The sequence below is a fragment of the Schistocerca serialis genome, chromosome 5, assembly GCF_023864345.2.
Source record: "Schistocerca serialis cubense isolate TAMUIC-IGC-003099 chromosome 5, iqSchSeri2.2, whole genome shotgun sequence".
Lineage (NCBI taxonomy): Eukaryota > Metazoa > Arthropoda > Insecta > Orthoptera > Acrididae > Schistocerca > Schistocerca serialis.
In genome coordinates, this window is record NC_064642.1 from 284,245,958 (window position 1) to 284,270,778 (window position 24,821).

General features: G+C 39.9%; 1 protein-coding gene across 2 annotated transcripts in view; it reads left to right on the plus strand.

The window, feature by feature from the left end:
• Positions 1 to 14,411: 14,411 nt before the first annotated feature.
• LOC126480922 (M-phase inducer phosphatase-like) overlaps positions 14,412 to 24,821 on the plus strand; it is a 366,382-nt gene continuing 355,972 nt past the window's right edge. The window contains exons 1-2 of one of the 2 annotated variants that reach the window (XM_050104331.1): positions 14,412 to 14,687; positions 15,965 to 16,230. In XM_050104331.1, the coding sequence (XP_049960288.1) occupies positions 16,014 to 16,230 (217 nt within the window). In that variant the 5' untranslated portion in view covers positions 14,412 to 14,687; positions 15,965 to 16,013. Of the gene's footprint in view, positions 14,688 to 15,964; positions 16,231 to 24,821 lie in introns of those variants that run through there. The other variant, XM_050104333.1, reaches the window with a different exon arrangement.

Sequence of the window (24,821 nt, forward strand, 5' to 3'; positions counted from 1 at the left end):
ACAAGTTAAAAATCGCTTCATCTGTTTCCTATGTTTTATTAATTTTGTAGTTGTTGGAACGCTATTTCCATTAATTAAATTATTCAAAAATAAAAATACTTCTTATTGCCCATGTAATATACAAATAATTTATTTACCTTCACATATTCCCCCTTTAGAGCTTTATAACTCGCTTCATACATTTCTAGAATTATTTTGGTTAATATGCAATGTGATATTCGAGTGCTGTGCTGTAAACTAGAGTAGCTCTCTCCTGTATCAAGAAATCGTAGTGTCACAATTTGCCCATCTTCTGCACAAGTAGCTTTTTTCAAGAGAGTGTTCCGTTTTGTAATATGAGAAGCCACTTTACTGAGAAAATACTGAAATACACTTTCATCCATTCATAAGTAATTTACATATTAAGAGTTGACTTCCTCCACTTACAGCTCTCGAACAAATTTTGCTGAATGCTTTTACTATCTCGATGTAATATCTGTGGCTTCATCTAAGTATGTTTCCTTTTCTCCGCCGCTTTTTTTCAAAATACACACACAATGCAACTGTGGTACTAGCAACTGGAGCACATGATAACAAGTTGTTGTCCGCCATCTTAAAATTTGACGAAAAATATGGCGACAGTGTAATACCAAATTTAGATCCATGTCAAAGATTTTTGTCAAAGAAATTTGACAGATATTTGATCATATTTCTTTGTCAAAGAAATATAATAGTGTAACAGCGGCCTACCCGGGTTAATACAGTATAAACTACAGTAAATGTAACCTATGTAAAATGAAGTTGTTCTAGTGTGACACAAAAGTAAAATTTTGAATGAATTTATTGCAGAAGAGAGGACTGTTACACAACATATCCAATTTTTAGAAATTATTACGTGGAACAGATGGCAGAGAACGAGGTCCAGTTCATACCCAGAGTCAAAATCAGAATAAAGGGTGCCAATGTTGCAGAAGGCAGGGCACCACTCGTAATGGAACCAAGCTGTAATCAAGGACTGCAAATGGGGCTGTATGACAGCACCCAATACATCATTCTACAATCCTTGAAAACAATGCCATAACATGTAACTGCTGACTCCACAGCGTTGTAGCATAGACTGAAAGTGCGAAGGCATGCAGGAGATACAGTAACTGAGGCACCACGGTGGCTATGATGATGTTACATACAGCTTAAATATCCCCATTTTAGAAGTCTCACCCTCAGTGCCAGGCCATCCCATTTACATCTACGATTCCGATGGAATGACACTCTTGCTAGTTATATGGTAACCTAATTGGCGAATTGTGATGTGCTGCCTGCTGGCTTTTGAGACCAAATCAAGCCAGCTGTAGTGGAACTTGGCCACTGTAAGCTACTGTTGCTGTTTGGTTACTTCCATGAGTGATAAAGATGCAGACAGGCCTGAGCCTTCCCCTGGTGAAGGGCCATACCAAGTGACTATAAACTACTGCCTTCAACATGTTGGGCGAATTACCTGAGAACTGACTCCCCAGCTGTACACAGTACTGCCTCCCCGCTGTACACTGTGTTGCTTATCTAGGTCCTGGATTTCTGCCTTCACAACACTCACCATCTGTTATATGTTGTTGCCACTAACATATGTGCACACCTACCTTCGAGAGCACTGGGGCATTGCACATCAGTTACTGATGATCTGTGGTAAGCTTGCACCTGCAAACTCCTGTTCTGGCTACGTACATGACAATGCTGTTGTGTCCTGACCTGCACAATGGCCACAGCCGACAGAGTACTGCATATACATTTCTTACCTCACCCAAGTGTGTAATCAGCACACCCTCCATTGTGCCAGAGAAGACAGTCCGTACTCTAACAACACAATTAATAAATATTTTTACAGACAATGCTGTTTAACTGATGCCTTTAGGTGCATGACAGCTACCCTTACCAGCTCTCGAGAGCATTCTGCTGCATCTGTAGCATCAGTACCTCTCCTACCCAGCCTCCACGCCAATGAAAAATCCTGACACAAGATGTGACCTCTACATTATAGTCGAGGGAGTGCATGATGAGCATATCGTGAGTTACTGAATGTGCATGAAATTTCTTACACTGATCATTTTACAATGAAATTTACACCTCCTAGACAGGATCTGTAACTGATTAACCCACCTTTTATAGCCTTGATTACACTTCCTGAAACATCAAAAAAATCTATGAGCAGCAACGTCAAGATGTGAGTCAAAATATTCTCTGCCAGCATTTATTTTGTCAGAATAAGAGAGAGTCCCAGGTTCACAAGTAGGTATCAGGTTTCAAATAAGCTGAAATACAATGAGGTCTGCATGTGGTGATAAAAATTATTTTTGTTGTACAGGGTAATTATAATTAAAGTTAAACTTTTAAAACGCTGTAGAAATAATACCATTGGTCAGAATGATGTCAAATTGCAATGAAATATTATCGGAGAAGGGGAAAATGTAGGGTAGAAGAAAAAAAAATAGTGAGGAAATTGATCAATAGATGGTGCTGTATGTGTCAGAGTACGTAAATGAAAACACCTGTCATGTGCACGACCTATTGAAGTTGGTGTAAACACGCTGGGTACACTGCTTTTCCTCCTTTTCGTCTGTGATGTTCGCCATGACTGTCCCAATGCAGGATCGCACTCACATGATGACTGTGCATACGTCGCTCTGCAGAAGTTCCGGACACTGAAGGGCTTGAAAAAAGGCACTGGTCCGATGACTGCCATGGGTCTGGAGAAAATGATTCGGATATTCGAAAAGACGGGTTCTTTTGGTGTGCAACTCTAGGGAGAAAACGAATTGATTCGACGTCAGTGGAAGGAGTGGCCACAGCAATGCAGGAGGAGATGAGTGGTGGTGTGCAAACTTGTACTGTATATTGTACTGAATATTGGACATACCCGTGAGCACAGTGCTTAAAATCCCACGAAATATCTTTCTTCGCTATCCATTCAAAATTACCCACTTGCACGAGTTGCTTCCTGTTGACCTGCCAGCAAGAGAGACTTTTGCTTTAAAATTTCTTACTTACATGGAAGTGGACAATGATTGGCCGTGGAAGGGTTTTTGGACAGACGAAGCCCACTTCCATCTTACAGGACATCTCAATACACAGAATTATAGAATATGGACAACGGAAAATCCACACGCAAATCAACCAGTACCAAATCGTTCTGCAAAGGTCACTGTGTGGTGTGGGTTTACGGAATCATTCATCATATAGCCATATTTTTTCAAAGAGACAGGTGTTTCCTGTCCTGTTACCTGTACCATCACTAGTAAGCGCTGTGAGTGTCTTTTGCGCAAACACGTCATTCCTGCTCATGGTATCGTTTTATGGAAGATGGTGCACCTCCACACTTTACAAATCCAATTGAACAGCTGCTGAAGCGCCATTTTGCTAATGCTAGAATTATCAGCCACCATTTCCTACAGCCTGTCCATCCCGATCACCTGATCTTAATCCGTGTGGCTTCTGGCTGTGGGGCTATCTGAAAGATGTTGCATTTAGTGTTTAGATTGCAAACTTAGCTGTATAGAAGGCATGCATTGCGCAACACATTCTGAATGTGACCCCAGAAGCACTTCGATCAGTTGTGGAACATCCTGTTTCTCAATTTCAACTTGTTGCAGAAAACGATGGACAGCACATTGAACACGTTTTGCGCCAGTCATACGCAAATTAAAAATCTAGTTTGATTTTGATTGACGATTTTTATGCGATTTTTGGCCTCAGGACAATTAAAAACGGATTTTTCCCATCCGATGTGGTATCATCTTGCCCTGGTGGATGGGCTTACATAACTAACAGTATCACACCTGTAGCCCCAAACACACTGAGTAGTACAATTTGTTTAATGTCAAACAAACACATCAGGCGTTGTTGTACAATTCATTTGTCATTTGTAGTCGACCACTATTAAATTATGATGCTTACAGTGCCATCTATTGCTACATTTTGTAACTATTTATTTTTCTTCTGCCATACTTTATCCCCCTTCTCCGATAATATTTCGTTGCAATTGGACGTCATTCTGACCAATGGTGTTATCTACAGCGGTTTGAAAATTTAACTTTAATTATGAGGTGCACTCAAGTTCTAAGGCCTCCGATTTTTTTTCTCCAGACTGGAAAGAGATAGAAACATGCGCACTGTCAATACGTCCCACAGATGGCAGCACCGTATGGCAGATGGAATTTTACCGCCAGCGGCGAGAATGAGAACTGTTTTAAATACTTAAAATGGCGACGTTTTCCTTACTTGAACAGCGTGCAATCATTCGTTATCTGAATTTGCGTGGTGTGAAACCAATTGAAATTCATCGACAGTTGAAGGAGACATGTGGTGATGGAGTTATGGATGTGTCGAAAGTGTGTTCGTGGGTGCGACAGTTTAATGAAGGCAGAAAATCGTGTGACAATAAACCGAAACAACCTCGGGCTCGCACAAGCCGCTCTGACGACATGATCAAGAAAGTGGAGAGAATTGTTTTGGGGGATCGCCGAATGACTGTTGAACAGATCGCCTCCAGATTTGGCATTTCTGTGGGTTCTGTGCACACAATCCTGCATGACGACCTGAAAATGCGAAAAGTGTCATCCAGGTGGGTGCCAAGAATGCTGACGGACGACCACTTGGCTGCCCGTGTGGCATGTTGCCAAGCAATGTTGACGCGCAACGACAGCATGAATGGGACTTTCTTTTCATCAGTTGTGACAATGGATGAGACGTGGATGCCATTTTTCAATCCAGAAACAAAGCGCCAGTCAGCTCAATGGAAGCACACAGATTCACCGCCACCAGAAAAATTTCGGGTAACCGCCAGTGCTGAAAAAATGATGGTGTCCATGTTCTGGGACAGCGAGGGCGTAATCCTTACCCATTGCGTTCCAAAGGGCACTACGGTAACAGGTGCATCCTACGAAAATGTTTTGAAGAACAAATTCCTTCATGCACTGCAACAAAAACGTCTGGGAAGGGCTGCACATGTGCTGTTTCACCAAGACAACGCACCCGCACATCGAGCTAACGTTACGCAACAGTTTCTTCGTGATAACAACTTTGAAGTGATTCCTCATGCTCCTTACTCACCTGACCTGGCTCCTAGTGACTTTTTGCTTTTTCCAACAATGAAAGACTCTCCGTGGCCGCACATTCACCAGCCGTGCCGCTATTGCCTCAGCGATTTTCCAGTGGTCAAAACAGACTCCTAAAGAAGCCTTCGCCGCTGCCATGGAATCATGGAGTCAGCGTTGTGAAAAATGTGTACGTCTGCAGGGCGATTACATCGAGAAGTAACGCCAGTTTCATCGATTTCGGGTGAGTAGTTAATTAGAAAAAAAAAAAAAAAATCGGAGACCTTAGAACTTGAATGCACCTCGTATAATCACCCTGTACATCACCTGATATCTGATAGCACTGTTCCAGATGCTGGCTATAGTTGTTCCAGGACTCCACATTCCGATAGAATGACGGAAAGGGGGCGGCGGCGTTTTGAACTGCAGTGGTTGTTTTCAGCCTTCCTCCTAGTTATCTTCAAGTCAAGCCAAGTGCGACACCATGAGCTTTTGGGTTACTCGCAGTTGTTGTAGAAAGCTCAGCATGGTCTGGACAATGAGTTCCATTTGTGCCATATCTGAAAAGAATGCTCAGAAAAGTTTACAAAATTCACAATTATCTTAAACGAAAGGAAATAGAATAGCAGGCTTACAATCTAACAATGACAGAATAAGAAGCCACGCAGAGTTGCCACAAATATCAAACTAATGAATCATGCACTCAAAAGTAAGTAAAATATTGCACTGCTGAGGTTTTCTGTATACTCTCTCCTGCAGTTTTTATTTTTCTTGTCGTTCTTGTTGATGAGAATGCTATGGGTCTGCTTTGCCTCACTGCCCAGTGTTGATAACTCACAAAAATTTTTCACCAATCTGTAACTCTGATACATAATAAAGAGATGCGATTTTGCCTAGAGCAAACACAATTTTTCTTTTTTACTACCTGTACATGTATCAGAGAAGTTTCTCCATTTTCATTGGGTTTTATTTATCCTATTGAACAGTATAGACAGAATTTATGCATTATGATATTTATCAGTCTTTTGAGATTATAGTACTTGCATTAGTGGTACCATAATTATCGACAAAAATATTAAAATGAAGAATAAATATGTGTCTTAGTATTAAGGCCCGTCCACACGCAACGATCTGTCTGCGCAAATGTCTGCGCACATAACATCTGCGCAGACAGATCGTTGCGTGTGAACAGAAGATTTGCACCAGCATGAGGTGTGTGCAAACCTGGAAGTTGGAGTTGGAGGTTTGAGCGAAACCTCTCAAATTTGTCGGTTCAAACCACATCTGCGCAGACAAGTTGGAGCGTGTGGACAGGAGATCGTCGCAAATCTGGCGCGAAACAGCTGTTTGCTCAGTCTAGTGTTTGTATTTGTGTGCACAGGGCATTAAAATGGCTGATACTCGTCAGTGTTCTCGAGAGTTTGTAAGTGAATTCATTGAAATATACAGAAACCACCCATGTTTGTGGAAGATTAAAGGTAAAGAATATAGTGACCGAGACAAAAAGACAGCAGCATACAATGCTCTAATTGAAAAATTGCGGGCAGTTGGCGCCTCGGCAAACAGAGAAACGGTAATAAAAAAATAATTTCGTTGCGAACTGGCGAAATTATTTGCGGATGGATGTCGAAACTTATAATTATCTCTTAAAGCATGTAACCCCTCATATTGTGAGAAAAATACTTGTACGAGAAGGGAAATTTCTCCTCATGAACGCCTGGCAGTAACATTAAGATTCCTAGCAACAGGAAGGAGCTACAATGATTTGGAATTTTCATCTGCAATATCGAAACAAGCATTGAGTGAAATAATACCCAACACATGTGAAGCTATTTACGCTTTCCTGAAAGATGAGTTCATGAAGGCAAGTCTAGTAAATAAGTCTGTCAGCGAACTGTTTACCGAAAAGAGTTATCCAAAGTTCAGAAATCTAGAAGATCTGGTGTAGGAGTAGATCAAGTATACCAGCCAACGTTATGGTATTTTGATCTACTTGGCTTTCTTAGTGATCAAGAAACGCCAAGACCAAGCAGGAGTACAATTGAAGATGAAATTGGAGTGCCAATGTGCAAGGAAATGGAACACGAGGTTATGTAAAACAAAACAGGTTCGCCCTGCAACTCTCGCAGTAAATTTACGTGACAAAACTGCTTTCGCTTTAGCAGCCACTGTCTGCACCATTTTGACCGCTTTCTCTGTTTCCTGCGGTTGGTCTGAATGTTTTTTGCAACACAAGTTGCGAACACAGACCACAACAGAACTTCCTCCATTTCTATTTTTCAAAATAACAGAATTAAATTTTGACGTTTTCGGGGAGCGTAGTCGCTTGCCACTGATATTTCTTTTCTACACCGACAGATGGCGGGCGAGTAGTAGATTGGGGTTTGTGTCGTGTGAACACACCACATTTGCAGCGATCTTTTGCATGTACAGACATCTGCGCCGATGTCTGCGCAGACAGATCGTTGCGTGTGGACCGGGCTTTACATATTTGTGTTCACAAGTCTGTTTGGTATTTGCAGCAGAGCTAGAATTATTGGTTTCTAGTACGTCATCTGCAATTAGTAAGCGTTTATCATGGTTTTGTTGCATAATTTTTGTAACTTTTTGAGGCCTAATGAACTAAACACCAACCAGGGACACGAAACAGGACGGAAATTGTTAATACAGAAACGTACATAACCTCTCACTCGAAACAGGTCTCCACAAAGAGGTAATAATTTGCTTCATGGCTAGTTTGCAGATGACATGCTGTAAAAAAATCGACGAAAACATATGTAATAGTACAGTTCAATTAGCGATGTAATTTTAAGGTGAGTGTCCAAACAAAATGAAGCAAATTGCGAATACTCTATTTCTTCGGCCTGCAGCAGTTAAATTATTACAAATGTGATATTGTACCTTACAGTAATAAAATTTGACCCACAGAAGATGACACATTGGTGTCTAAACATGTCCGGGTAAATATAAAAAAATGAACTAATTGTGTTTGCATAAGGTTGATCTCCAAAACCATCGACTTTTAAATCGCAAACATGGATGAAAGAAAAGAGGATCTACAAACCTTGGCAAAATGAGTATTATCGTTTTCTTTCTTCTTTCTATAGCATTATTGTCGTTATATTATGTTATTTTGTAAATAAAGATTGGCTATTTTGTGTTATGATCAGCATTTTTTTAAGTTACAGCACTATTTTTTTTTTAAAAAAGTGTTGAAACGTATTATGATTGTGATTAGGCTTTATGAAATGTTGACTGAGGTGTTAGAGCAGACTATGTATGTAAATTTACTTACCTCCTTTTTGTAGATCTCGCATTTTCGTGATTCTACATCTCATTTCTACGTACTATGAAGCATATGTGCCAAAGGAAAGAACATCAACCACAAAATGATTATGTAAATTTAATCTGTAAAGCTTTTCCTTCAAGCCAAATCTTGAATATTGGCATAAAATTGTCAACGATCTTTAAAATTTTTCGTCGTTGCCGGTGTTGGGTATTGGAGAAAATTTGTCAACAAACTTTAAGCGTTACCAAGTGGCCAAAATTTTAGGACCATTGTAGTTGATGGTAAAAAGGGCAGCATCCTTCACAATACTATGGAACAAACAACAAATCAGGCAGTTCTGACTCATGATAAATAATAATTCGCTGAGAACATATTAGTTAAATTACTGAGAAACAGCAAAATACATTATCAAAAATTAGAGCTACAGTGTGTGATCAAAAGTATCCAAACACCTGGCTGAAAATGACTTACAAGTTCGTGGCGCCCTCCATCGGTAATGCTGGAACTGAATATGGTTTTGACCCACCCTTAGCCTTGATGACAACTTCCACTCTCGCAGCCATACATTCATTCAGGTGCTTGAAGGTTTTTTGGGGAATGGCAGCCTGTTCCTCCCAGAGTGCTGCCCTGAGGAGAGGTATCGATGTCGGTTGGTGAGACGTGGCACGAAGTCGGCATCCCAAAACATCCCAAATATGTTCTATAGGATTCAGGTCAGGACTCTGTGCAGGTCAATCCATTACAGAGATGTTATTGTCATGTAACTACTCTGCCACAGGCCTTGCATTATGAACAGATGCTCGATCGTGTTGGAAGATGCAGTCGCCATCCCTGAACTGCTCTCCAACAGTGGGAAGCAAGAAGGTGCTTGAAACATCAATGTAGGCCTTTGCTGTGATAGTGCCACGCAAAAAAACAACGGGTGCAAGCAGCCTCCATGAAAAACACAACCACACCATAACACCACTGCCTCCGAATTTTACTGTTGACACTACACAAGCTGGCAGATGACGTTCACCAGGCATTCGCCATACCCACATCTTGCCATCGCATCGTCACATTGTGTACCATGATTCGCCACTCCACAACGATTTTGCACTGTTCAATCGTCCAATGTTTACGCTCCTTTCACCAAGCGAGGCGTCGTTTGGCATTTACCAGCGTGATGTGTGGCTTACGAGCAGCCATTTGACCATGAAATCCAAGTTTTCTCACCTACCACCCAACTCTCATAGTACTTGCAGTGAATCCTGATGCAGTTTGTAATTCCTGTGTGATGGTCTGGATAGACGTCTGCCTATTACACATTACGGCCATCTTCAACTGTCAGCAGTCTCTGTCGGTCAACAGGCGAGGTCAGAATGTACACTTTTGTGCTGTACGTGTACCTTCACGTTTCCACTTCACTATCACATCGGAAACGGTAGACCTAGGGATGTTTAGGAGTGTGGAAATCTCGCATACTGACTTATGACACAGGTGACACTCAACCACCTTGATCACATTCGAAGTCCATGAGTTCACAGAGCATCCCATTCTGCTCTCTCACGATGTCTAATGACTACTGAGGTCTCTGATATGCAGTACCTGGCAGTATGTGGCAGCACAATGCACCTAATATGAAAATCGTATGTTTTTCGGGGTGTCCGGACACTTTTGATCACATAGCGTATAAGCAATTGTATCTAAAGAAACATGTATAAATTATATAAACAAATTATAAAAAACATACATAAATTAAATAATAAAGAGACAAGCTCTACTTAATTATTCTGGAAAGGAAAAAGCAATTTAGCGATATTGTCTGTTCACTTCATCAAAACGGAAACAGGAATATGACTGCAACCCACCTTTACAATGTTTTCATGTTTTTTCAAATAATTTGTAAATTTGAAGCGCTAAATAAGATGCTTAAGGCACACGCTAATACATGTATTTACAGTGTAACTTCTATTTAACAAACAGTTATTACAAGCTAAATATTCTATCTTCACAAGAGCAACCCATACTATAATATTGTGTAGGGCCCCTTTCAAACTCTCCTAACAGGCAATATTGTACATGTACAAAGAAGGGCAGCACATGTGGACAGAGATTTGTGTCACCAATGACGATGTTGCAGAAATGCTGAATAACCTGAACTGGCAGATGGTTGAAGATGGACATCAAATATCCTCCAAAATCCTTTGAAAGACTACTTACGAAGTTTAAAGCATCCCTATTATGTGAGGAATGTAGGAATATACTACATCTTCCCACATATCATTCCTACAGGGACCACAAATACAAAATTAACTTAATTGTAAGGTACACAGATGCCTTCAGTCAGTGACTTTTCCAGACTCTTAGTAGTGAAACGAAGGATAGGAAATCCTGATGTGTGGTACAATGGTATCTACCCTCTGCCTTGTATTTCACAGTGGTATACTGAGTTGTGGAACCATCTATGAGCTATTTCAGCGAGGCAGCTATAGGGAGAGAGTTCAACAAGGTACTGCTGAAACTAAGTGCAATTTGTATGTAGGTCTCACATTTTTAAAAAAAAGTATCAGTCCTTAAGCACCTGAATATTTCATTCGATTATCATTTATTTCAAGTTAAGATCAGGGAATGCTTAGAATGTTTTAAATTTTTAACACTCATATCTTTGGCTAAAATGTTTTGTTTCTTACACAATTTTATAATATGAGTCTGAGCACATGATCATAACTGATCGAAAATAGTAATAAAAATGATGGTCAAAGATTAAAACAAATTCAAACACTGTTTCGTTGTAACTTACATTGTGACCATGTTATGTTTCATTCAGATATGAAGTGTACTTCGAGCTTGGTATACAAATGATTTATATAGGGTGCAATCGGTGTAGGTGTAGACATTCCAATTAGTAGCTGAGGACATTGTACTGAACAACATTATTTTAGTATTTAAGTCATTGCAGACTAATAATTATAGTTAACAGTATGTTTTTGGGTAGGTTACTACCTCCAAGTGCATGTGACAACCCATATGGCGCATTTTCCCTGGGCAGCATGTCAGGTGTTGCAGTGTGGGCATGTGGATGCAAAACGGTTAGTCCATACTGACAGAGGTTGTCCACTTATGGTTCAGTTACGATCATGCAGAAAACATCAAGTAGTAACCGATTTGATATGTTTGTGGGAAGACTATTAGATGCAAAGAAAAAACAATTGACACACTGATGTGTGTACATATTAAGGTATCACATATAAAGATATCTGCACTTATAGCTCTGTACAACAATGCAAAGTAGGCCAGAGTAATGGCATCCACAATCTGTATAAATAGAACAATTATCATATGGACTAATCATTCAGAAATAACATTTGAAGATTGGTTGCTTGTGTGATGATCGTATTAACACCTTTCAACAAGCGATGCAGAAATGTCTGTGCAGGCAATAGATCGCTGCAAATGTGGTGAGTTTACACGATACAAGTACCAATGTACTGCTCGCCTGCCATCTGTCGGTGTAGAAAAGAAATTTCAGTGGCGAGTGATTACACTCTTGTAGCCTCAAAGTTTATTTCAGTTAGTCAGAAATGGAGGAAATCTATTATGGTCTATGTTTTCAACTTGCAAAATAAATAAATACATAAAATGGCAAGAAACAGAAAGACTGATCAAAATTATCTAGACAGAGACTTATTAAGAGAAGACAATTTTCGCACTTAAAATGTGCTTCACGACTTGCAGGGAGACCCTGAGAACTGACTTAATTATTTGGGGAAGGATCTGGAAATTTGTAATTGTATTTTGACGCTCATAAATCCTCCTGTAATATGGAGAAACGCTTGTATTAGGAAAGTAGTTTCTCCACATGAGCAGATGACAGTGATGTTAAGATTCCTGGCAGGAAGGAGACATAATAATGTAAAATTTTCTGCTGCAGTTTCGAAACAAGCTTTGGGTAAAATCATACCTAACAGATATGAATCAATTTATGCTTCCCAGAAGGATGATTTTGGGAAGTTAAGTAAAATACTGTACATCAAATCTAAAACATTACAGATAGTACTTTTACAGTTTCAGACATGTTTGAAACGTGGTATATTCTCAGAAATTAGCACCCTACCAAAGTCCACCAGCATTCTGTTAAAGACTTTTGTATGAGAATATAGATTAAAACTTCATTCTGAACTCTTGACAGTGATTCATAGTGTATCTGAAAAGTTTTATTTCTAGTATTATGGCATTGAATTCTATGGTTCACCTCTAACTCACTCTTCTTATGAACTATATATTATATTATGAAGTACAAAAACATGAGTAATAATCCCCATGTCCTTGAAGGCACTGTTGCAAGATCTGCTATTATCAGTTTAACACAATATCCTGCCTCAACTTTTCTTTAGAACAAGTAGTGGTTACTTTTTCTGCTACATTGTCAGATAAGATTATGCTATAGGATAGTACTGAGTGAAAGTATGCTAGCCGACGCCAGATCGAATGGATTTCGTTATTTTACCTCGCTCTCTGCCGTAAACTGTTCACAAAGATTTTTTTTTGTTTTTTTTTTTTTTTTGTACCACTGTTTCCCTGTTTGCCATAGGGTCAACTGCACGCAGTGTCCCTTCTAAAGGATTATAAGGAGCTGTATTCTTATATCTATCGTTGTATTCTCTGCTCTTAATTTTCCACGAATATGAATGCCTCCTCCACAATCCGATACATTCGGCGATTGACTCTCAAGGACACAAACGTGTATCTGCCATTTTAAAATCAACTATGCACACACAGACGAAAAACGATAGACTGACCAAACAACTGACTCAAACATGTTTCACTGCTGGATTTGCGGCGATCTCCTGCCCACGTGCTCTAGCTTGCTTGCGCAGATGTGATTTGAACCCATAGATTTGAGCAATTTCGTTGAAACTTCCAACTCCAACTTCCATTTCACGCAACTTTCCTGTCCACGCGCAACGATTTACTTGCACAGATGTTGAGTGCGCAGATATTTGTGCAAACATATCGTATCGTATGTACGGGCTTTTCAGCCTCGTGTAAGAAAGAGAAACGTCTACCACGATGTGGCGGAAATGGACAGTAGCAGGATCCTGGCCTATCAAGATTTTCGTTTACCATTCTGAGATTCCATGATTGTCATGCGAATGTGGAATTGATGGGTTCAGGAAGGCCTTACTAACTGCCATGCAGATATCAGGAGCCCCGAGCGGCTAGCATCCGAAAGACAGAAGTATTTTTCCAATCGGATGAACAGGATCTTACAACCACATCAAGTACCTGGAGTCACGGTGTGGGATTGCTTGCAGCGAAACAAGTATCCATACTAACAGATCGAAGATGTCTGGAGCACTTCGGACTGCCGGCACGGCGACCATGCTTGCGGCTTCCCTTGACGTAGGAGTAAAACGTGTGCACCAGTCAACAACACTGGACAGAGGAGCTTCACTACATCGTTTTAGACGAGTCATGATTCTGATTACGGCATCACTAAGGATTTTCCCGAATGTGATAGCTCCAAGAGGAATGAACATCGCCAGATTTCATTCGTTGTCGTCATGTCATCTATTATTCCTATTATAATTCTTACACAGAAGAAGTAAAATTTCTGAAGTTCTTTTTTTTTTTACCTACGGACATTATAATGAAACCATTGCCATATCAAATGCAAATGATTTTACAATTTACGATATTTCCTTCTCTTTTTCTAAAAAAAATTTTCTTTTGTAGCTGTACATGCTACTTGATAGCGAAATGTTGGTTTCAGAACACCTTGCAATTATCTTTCTTGAATGGGGCACATGCAGTTCTTGGAAGATAGTCGACCGCTATTCTCATACCTTGCTTTCTACGACTATAATTTTTATTCGTTCCTTATTACATGCTCTTTCGTCAGAGGGAAAAATGACAAACTGAGTGGAATAATCCTATACAATTATCTCTCATGCAACACCATTGGACAGAATCTGAAAATATAAATTTCTCGCACCTGTTAGCATGTGTAGGAGGAGTGACATTTATACCTATTCGTGACATCTTCTTGTTTGTTCGATAGTCTTTGGTGCGATATTTGAATCGCAATTCAAGTGTGCCGATGTATACATCATCAACAACATTGCGGTTTCTTGGTAAGACCGTGAACATGGGTGGAAAATAAGCATTCAATGGCTGAAGAAACGCCATAAAAGACAAGAAACATGAATGTTCTGTAACATAAAACAAAGGCACTTTCGATTATTGGATTCCTTTGCTGTGAATGAACGTAGAAAGGAGGAACATTAGCTCTGAAGACAGTATTGGATGTTGTGGACAATTCCTTTTCTTCAACTGGGGCAAATAACTAGCCGGTAAGACGAATTTCAATAAAATTATGTGGTGTTTACTCAGATAATCTAGACATATATCTAAAGTTCAAACCAGCCTCTTGATGTTCGTACGTCAATTGGTCAAAGTGCGTTTGTGTGAAGATTACAGATGTGCGTACAATTGCTAGCCATCAGTAAGCTCACGTAATTCGATTATTTTAAAGTGATGACTAGTAATGTCTAGAATGGGCTGTCTATAGAGATCTGGCCCATTGTTTGTAGATTAGGTTGTAAGTGACATACACTGGAGTGTACGAAAAGCCCATAAATTTTCAGTTTGTGTAGAAGTGTTCTACGTGAATTCCTAGAGTCACAGAAAACTAACATAATTTTAGATTAAATTTTAACTAGATTCTTTGAGGACAAATTTTATTGCTTGCTGTCTTTGCATATAAGAGAATGTAGTTATGTTTAGACTTTTGGCTCTCTTGTAGTGAAGTGCGTTTGTAAGCTTCTTCTCTTAAGTATTAACATGTAATAGATACTGACACATTGTTGTATGTCTGCCAGTAAAGTTCGGTTACACAGTGGATACTACCGTATTTTGACAGCTAAGCTGACACACTTGTAGATTGTCAGTTGCACAGATCCCATTATGGCCTACTACTTCATTGATATAGAAATGTTCCTCTCATGATTAATTCCAAATCAGTTAATTGATTTATTGCAAATCATTTAATTAATAGTTGCTATAATTTTGATTACTTTAAATTGATTTCTGTTTCAAAGTGAAGTATTCCACTTGTGACCAATATTAAACTTTTTTCTTATTTTCAGTTCTTGAGTACATGATAGGTTATGGCTGCTCTTTTCTCATGTCTGAATGTTGTAACTTGTTCCCTCCAAATTTTATTTTTAAAAGTTTCAGTTCAAAAAGATGTGATCGATCTTGTTAGATTTTAGGGCATAACGACAGGTGCAACTTTCCAGTCTGTGAGGGCATAACGACAGGTCCAACTTTCCAGTCTGTGAGGCATAACTAGCTGAAGTGAAAGTGCACTGGAAGGTTGAGTGTGGTTCCGGTCGGACAGTTAAGAGTTTGAACAGTTACGTTATCAGGGAATTTGTCTCATATGTCAAATTTTGACTCAGAATGAAAATTACTGCAGTGAGAGAAAATACTGTAGGTCTGTCTCACAGTGTTTCGTTCTGTACAATGTAATAATGTTTATATTATTTTAATGCTGCATCTGTAGAATGCTTTGAGTTGCTAGTGATGGGCTGAAGTAGATTGTAAGAGATTTTTTTCTGATTTTTAGGGAACCTGTGAAAACACATTTCAGAAACTCTGATTTTATCCACTGAAAAATGTCTCAGCCAAAATCTGATACTTGGGGTAACAATTCAGAGCTACAGTCCCCTGCTCTAGTGAAGTTGCAAATGGAAGTTGACGAGTGTGAGATGTCACCCGTGGCAGGACTGACAGCTAATATGAGTGGCGCCTCTCTTGGCTCAACACCACGTCGAAAATTATCTGCTATACACAATATCGAGAATACACCTGCTGATGAAACTACCTGTAAATGTGAGTAACTGATTTATCTATGTTTTAGAAGATTTGTGTTATGCCTCAGATTCTGCACCTGTGTGCGCTACAGAGCAATGAGAGTGACTTGTCAACTTTCTTACGTCTTAACATTCTGAGCAAGAGGAAAATGTTTGGAAGTAGACCATGCGCTCACTTGCCCAGGTGAATAATGGGATCTATTTAAGTCTGTTTTCTAAGACTTACCAGGTAGTATGGGCTGAAGGTTCTTATTTGCCTGGCAAAAAGCTTGTTCAATTTTTCTTTCATTATTTTCTGAATAAATGCTAGTGTGATGTTAGACTTCCACCAAGTGTAATATAAATGAACTTTCTATTGAACACTGATTGTTCTCGACACAATGGTACGTGCTTTCATAAAAGGACAAGCTCGTTCCTGCCATTCTAAAAGTATTTGCATGCTGCAACTACCTGAGAATCCTAACTCTGACTCGAAGCGATCTGAATGATGTAAATATATTAAATTGTCTCAAGTCTTCAGTGCTCTGATACTTTCAAATTCTGTCAAGTTGTCCTTTTGTTTGTGTACACGGCATCAGTAACAGCTGTATCATTAGTATATTATTACTGGTACTGTGCATGCAACTACTGGCTAAAAAGACACCGACACTGATAGGATTTTCTTTTCCATTTTTTGCTTTTAATTTGGAGGTGATGTTTGCATTAATGTTTCGCTAGAATTTTCCCCTTCAGCATTAGAGCTGGAAATAAAAATGAAAGGACTGCTTCCCCGTTGCTTGTCTCACCCCTCTCAGGCATTGTTTGGGCTGCCTACTGTAAGACACATTTGCCCTTTTAACAATGCTGCAGTTTTTATTTTATACAGTTTTGCTGCGAGTTTTTGGCAGTTAATAACATTGTTGCATAGAAAAGATATCAATGTCATTTCCTGGAATCCTAAAGTACAAATATCTCCATGGAGGGCCTGGGATGGGAATCATTTATACTCTTGTGAGGAGCAATAGACATCATATCGTTAGTCACTTGAATGGCTTTTATGACTTGTAGACCAGTAAATTAATAAAATTCATTGGTTTTTTATGGAGACACATTTGTACTATTGGATGTCAGGCATTACAGAAGTTTCAGATTCTGCCCATCTTCTTTGACCCATGAGGTCATCAATATGGCAAAAACTGGCCACTTCCAGCATATACAAAATGACTGTATTGAGTCACTACATACATACACCAACATGTGCGAACAAATATAAAAATGACAAAATAACGTATAACCCCAAAAATAAAATGAAACTAATGAGACAACAGCAGAAAATTGGGGGTTTAAGGCGTGGACACAATTAAAAACACCGCACCATTCCAAAAGAAATAATACAAAAAAGTTTGTTGTGTTGCATCATGGTTGGACACCAGTGACAGTTCACCCAATCTGACAGGAGTTGCCACCATTGGAATATGATGCACTGAGCAGGTGGAGTGGCTCTCAAAAAAGAACGGTCTGCAATTCCTTATCAAAATCTCAAGGGATTACTCTTGCTTCAGTATGTTCTTAGTGCTCAACAGCACTCTGAATTATCATTGTCATTTGAGTTCATGATTAAACTATTGACTTCCTTGTACAGATTAGGTGTATGTTGTAAAATTAGTGATTTTCTGTAGTATTTGTTTATTTAATTTGCTTGTTCATAGCTGCACTGTTCCTCGCAATAGTGGCAAAAGGCTATAGCCATCTCTAGCTTTCAACCATTCATCGCGTTTTAATTTTCTGATATAATACATAGAAGATATGATTGGAAGAATACCCTCAACAAGAAGTGTTCTCGTATAAACATTCAAACTGTTAAAGAAATTAAGCAAGATATGGGAATTTGGAACTGCAGTGGTGCAATAAACTGATTGGTGATTACAGTTCAGCTAACAGTGTGCGCACATCAAAAAAAGTTTCGCGTCATCTCGGTTCCCAGAGTTCAGGAACCTATACAGAAAATTGGAAGAGAGATCAACATAAACATCATTTCCACCTGTTTTATTGCTCATGAAAACCACACATTGCATGTTCTACCACCATACAGCGAGACCTTCAGAGGTGGTGGCTCAGATTGCTGTACACAACGGTATCCCTAATACCCAGTAGCACGTCCTCTTGCATTGATGCATGCCTGTATTTTTCGTGGCGTACTGCCCACAAGTTCATCAAGGCACTGTTGGTCCACAGTGTCCCATTCCTCAATGGCAATTCAGCGTAGATCCCTCAGAGTGGTTGGTAGGTCATGTTGTCCATAAACAGCCCTTTCCAGTCCATCCCAGGCATGGTCGATAGGGCTCATGTCTGGAGAACATGCTGGCCACTCTAGTCGAGCGATGTCATTAACCTGGAGGAAGTCATTCCCAAATGTGCACGATGGGACCGTGAATTGTCATCGAGGGATACGAATGCCTCACCAATATGCTGCCGATATGGTTGCGCTATTGGTCAGAGGACAGCATTCACATATCGTACAGCTGTTATGTCACCTTCCGTTACCACCTGCGATGTATGTTGGCCCCACATGATGCCACCCCAAAACATCAGAGAACCTCCACCATGCTGCACTCGCTGGACAGTGTGTCTAAGGTGTTCAACCTGACAGGGTTGCCGCCAAACATGTCTCTGACGATTGTCTGGTTGAAGGCGTATGTGACACTTATCGGTGAAGAGAACATGATGCCAATCCTGAGCGGTCCAGTTAGCATGTTGTTGGGCCCATCTGTAAAATGCTGCATACTGTCGTGCTTGCAAAGATGGACCTCACCATGGATGTCAGGAGTGAAGTTGCACATCACGCAGCCTATTGTACACAGTTTGAGTCTAACACGACGTCCTGTGGCTGCACGAAAAGCATTATTCAACATGGTGGCATTGCTGTCAGAGTTCCTCCGAGCCATAAACCATAGGTAGCGGTCATACACTGCAGTACTATCCCTTTGGCTTCCTGATCGAGGCATGTCATCGACAGTTCCTGTCTCTCTGTATCTCCTCCATGTCCGAACAACATCGCTTTGGTTCAGTCTGAGACGCCTGGACACTTCCGTTGTTGAGAGCCCTTCCTGGCACAAAGTAACAATTGCGAACACAATTGAACTGTGGTATTGACCATCTAGACATGGTTGAACTACAGACAACACTAGCCATGTACCTCCTTCCTGGTGGAATGACTGGAACTGATTGGCTGTTGGACCCCCCTCCATCTAATAGGCACTGCTCATGGATGGTTGTTTACATCTTTGGGTGGACTTAGTGACCACTTTGAACAGTCAAAGGGACTGTGTCTGTGATACAATATCCACAGTAAATGTCTATCTTCCCGAGTTCTGGGAACTGGGGTGACACAAAACTGTTTTTGATGTGTATGTTTACATTCCTAAATTGCTCATCTCAGTTGAGAGTTGTTAGCAATTGAAATTGTAGTATAGATACCAGCATTGGGATGAAGCTAAGTGCATGTAATGTGGATAAGCAAACATACATGGACAAGTGGATCATAATAGGTATACTCACTTGTTATTCGAATTATTATCTAAGACAAATGTCGTCTCAGACACAGCTATTCTTAATGTTACAGTTGTAAATATGATGGAAATAAGTAATCTGTCATTAGTGGTAAAAGGCATAGTTTCCAGGATACCTTGCAGATGACCATTTCAGAATAGGAATTGAATGTTGAAATTTTTGGAGCGTGAAAAGTTTTAAAATCATTGTCTAGTGTGGCAGTTTTTTGGTAAATCTGTACAAAGAACCATCAAGGAAAGCTAAGATAGCTGAACTGTGAATCAATGTTTTATATGATTTGTGTTTTTGTAATTAATGGGGCCAGGGAGGTGGGTGAGTGAAGATAAGTGATCAGTTTTTACTGTCGAAAGTAATAACACATTCGCTCATTAATCATACATGCGTAGGTGTGGCCAATATCTGCACGTGGGCGGCCCATTGTAAACTTCAGTCAATTTTTTTGTTCGTGTTAAAGATAAAACAAGATGCTGATTTTGAAAAGGCTTGTAACTTGATAGTAATCGAAAACAATAAAAAGGTTGCATTTCATCATCTGAAGAAAGTCTATACTGTCATGAACAGCTCCTGACAAAATTGCTTTTAATAATGAAAGAAATCCTGTCTGTAGTAGCAACTGATGACCCTGCAATTTGGTCCCTTTCTCTCCAAACCAGCCAACCTGTCTGTAAGCCTTCCCACTGAGCAGCGTGAATGTTTGTAGGCTTCTTTTGGCTGAAGACAGTGGTTACAGTGTTTGTTTAGACTTAGTCCAGAGCATTAAACTTTTCATAATATGTGGTTGGGACTCAGTTCTGTACTCTGGTCTGTGCTCATTTCATTACTGCTGTATTCAGTCTTGTTGGTGCCAACAGTGACAAAATACAGAATTGTGTGTTTCGCGATGCAAACATTTTAACATCAGTGATTATCAGTAGCTTTTTTCAGCAACTGATTTAGTAGCAACTGATGACCCTGCAATTTGGTCCCTTTCTCTCCAAACCAGCCAACCTGTCTGTAAGCCTTCCCACTGAGCAGCGTGAATGTTTGTAGGCTTCTTTTGGCTGAAGACAGTGGTTACAGTGTTTGTTTAGACTTAGTCCAGAGCATTAAACTTTTCATAATATGTGGTTGGGACTCAGTTCTGTACTCTGGTCTGTGCTCATTTCATTACTGCTGTATTCAGTCTTGTTGGTGCCAACAGTGACAAAATACAGAATTGTGTGTTTCGCGATGCAAACATTTTAACATCAGTGATTATCAGTAGCTTTTTTCAGCAAGTAAAACTCCCATTACACTAGACAGAAATCCACTACTTCTTCGTGTAAAATATGCCCTTCATAATTGGAATTCTGTGTGACTTCCTGCCCCCACCCCAATCAGTCTGTTTGTTCCAAGTGGTTGAACAAAGGATTTCTCATTGCTGAAGGTAAGTAATGGCTACTCCATGTGTCTCATTTGATTGCTATCATTTTTCCTAATAGAGTTTAACTTCATTTTAATCTCTAATTAAATGGATTGTTTCAGATTTTTAAGCTGTAATCATTCATAAAGATTTATGTGGAAGATACTTAAGATTCCCGAGAAATTTTGATTTATAAATTTCGTCAAGTCATTCGCTTAAATTACTTGGGCTGTAATATCATTTACAGATATGTCAATTCAAGATTGAGCCAAGTTTGCAAATAAATATAAAACAATAAATACAGAAATACACAAATAAAGGATAGCATGTTTGTGAAAAATGATTTTTTTGCTGTTTAATATTTGTTCCTCATAATTATATCCAACTCTAAGAAAACCAGATTCAGGTAACAAAGATATTTTACGAAACATTGTATGTAGGTGGTAGGTAAGAATACCCCAGAAACAGTGGGTTTAGAAAAGAAATGAACTGCTGCATCGTAAATAGTTTTTGAATAAACACAACATTCAGTAGTGACAAACTACATCTGAAATTTGGATATTATAAACCAAGGGAATAGGGGAGTTTAAAAGGACCACGAAAGTGATAAATACCCCCATCATAACCCTGAGCTCATTAAATTAAATGAAGAACAAAATCTTCTAAATCCTACATTGTCCTATTAAAAGTACAGGGCGTTTCAAAAAGAAAGAGCAGATTTCAAACATTTATTTCTCAAAAACTACAAATGATAGAAACACAATTCCAACGGTCCTTCACTCAATATGAGTACCAAATGTTACACAACAAATATCAAAACTGTACCTCAATATGAGCACCATTTGTTACACGACAAATATCAAACCGGTATCTCATTTCTTGCCACACACGACGCAACTGGTCTTTAGTTACCGAATTCACGGCCGCAACAATTCGATGTCGTACCTCTTGAAGAGTAGCGGGCATAGGTGGGACATAAACACAGTCCTTTATGTACCCCCACAAATAAAAATCGCAGGGAGTAAGGTCTGGTGACCTGGGAGGCCACAGACGATGACATTGATCTTGTGCTCCTGCTCTTCCAATCCACCGTCCTGGAATGGTGTTATTTAGGTACCGTCGTACAGGTTCAGAGAAGTGTGGTGGGGCGCCATCTTGCATGAAGATGAAGTGATTTGAATCTTCCTGAAGTTGAGGAAATAGCCAGTTTTCTAACATGTCCAGGTAAATGGTTCCTGTGATAGTTTTCTCCATGAAAAAGAAAGGTCCATAAACTTTGTTTACCGAAATTGCACAAAAGACGTTAACCTTTGGTGAGTCTCTTTCATGTTGAATAACGTCCCTCGGAGTTTCACTCGCCCAAATTCGTACGTTATGCCGATTAACTTTACCAGAAATGTGAAACGTTGATTCATCTGAAAAAATTAATCGTTCGGCAAAATTGTCCTCTTCCATGTCCTGTAGAATTGCAGTTGAAAATTCGAACCTTTTGTTGTGGTCGTCAGGACGCAATGCTTGCAATAACTGCAGTTTGTACGGCTTCATGTGCAGACGGTTACTCAGAACGCGCCATACCGTTGTTTTAGACATGTTTAGTTCGTGACTTGCCCGTGCCGTGGATTTTCTAGGGCTCCTTTCGTAAGCTGCACGGACACGCTCGACATTTTCATCCGATGTGCGTGGACGACCCGTGCTTTTTCGCTTGCAGATGCAACCATCTTCTACGAATCTGTGATGCCACTCATAAATTTGCTTATGACGAGGCGGCTGTTTGTTGAATTGACGGCGGAATGCACGTTGCACACCAACAATGGACTCTAACTTTGCAAATTGCAGCACACAAAATGATCGTTCCTGTGGTGTCGTCGCCATTTTCCTACAAACAAACGCCAGCGCCACTGCGGATTTGCATGGAACTTCTGCGCGGACCATTGAAAAACTTTGAACCTTTCTCTGACAAGAAACGTTTGAATTGTGTTTCTATCATTTGTAGTTTTTGAGAAATAAATGTTTGAAATCTGCTCTTTCTTTTTGAAACGCCCTGTATTTTAGAGTATCACATTCCTTGGATGGTAATTACTGATTGTGCCAAATGGCAAATACCTCTTTAGAAAAGAATAAATTTCCAGACAACCACATCTCAGCACTTTTCATTGGTCGTTACCATTGTGGTTCTCATCTTGCTACCTGCAACAGTCATTTGCTACAGCACAGAAATCCAGATTCCATTTAGCTTGAGCTTTTGTTTTTTGTTGTTACTGCAATGAATGACGATTGCCGGTCACAAGGGAAAACCACACTGGTAATGACCTGGGACAAGCTCTGACGTTGGTGCAAGGTTGATTCCATTTTGCCACCAGCAATGGTGGGTCACGTTTTGACAATGCCGTTCATGCTAGTGAAACATCAGAAAAAAATGTCAAATGTTATCCGAAGAACCAGAGACAGAAGCCAACATGCGGTATGCCAACAAGTGGCCATGAAAGCCTCAATGAATTTGAACCTTACATGTATTACAGCCCATTAAAATTGTAGTACCAAGAAGGATAGCTAATGACTATTTATTGTTGGACAGTTTACTAGGAGGAATATATGCTTATACAGGGTGTGAACTTAAGTACACACAGCTACAATCTCTAGGAACAGTGTTCTAATCCAGCTGGGCATAGTTGAATAGAGCTTGGATGACTGATCTAGGTACATCAGTCAGAGCTGTTTCAATTCTTATGCCAGAGCCCATCAATCTGCGGCTAGCAAGTGGTGGTGTGTTAGTCTCTGAATGCACTCTGATCAGGTGTGTCAAATAGGTGAGGAGATGTAGGATATGCTAGCTACGATGACAATCATTTATTCACTCTCTCTTACATTATTTTGTTAAAAGGTAATGTTACACAGTGGAGGCAGTCGCCGACCATAAGGTGTCAGAAATGTGATGCGTGCTGTTCGAATTATTGGCTGTGCAAACCAGAAACACCAGTGGCACCCCATTTTGTCTCGCCATGTGATGGGTGCAGTTTTGCAGTGTCCAATGTTGTCTATAGGCACATTACTTTTGGTGTGTTTATCTCTGCTACTGTCTCAAGGGAAGCCAGAACAGTGGTCATTTAGCTGACGGTTTGTGGTGTTGCATACATAGTTGCACTGTCAGTGTGGTTAAACCAACCCCACGTCATGACCCAAGGCGAGTTCCATGGCTGTATGGTCCTCCACGTCTAAGCAGTGTGGGTTACTGTTTGCATTGGGCCATTGAGATCTTGCATGGCATGGCTCTCCTGAACCCACCATTATGTATATGCAAAAGTCTTGCAATCCTGAACAACGTGAGCAACACTATCATGTAATAATAAACTGCAGACTCTGTGCACCACAATCCTTGTGATTTGTCCGGACTTGTGCTGGTAGATGTTTATTCTTGTTATAAGAACTACAAGAAGATATCATTTCATACAATAAATGTTTAAATGCTCTTTTTGAATATAGATGACATTTCCCCTCCCCACTATGTGGCTACTGAAATGCTAATCATTTGCATATCAAAGAGTGTAGTAAACTTTGTTTCAATTTGATGTTTGTTGCATAATCCTTATGTGTAGTTAAAAAAATGGCTGACAGCATCATGGTAGAAACAAAGAATTTTGTTTGCAGAACTATCTGATAGTTGATGCTGAGGCCACCGCAGC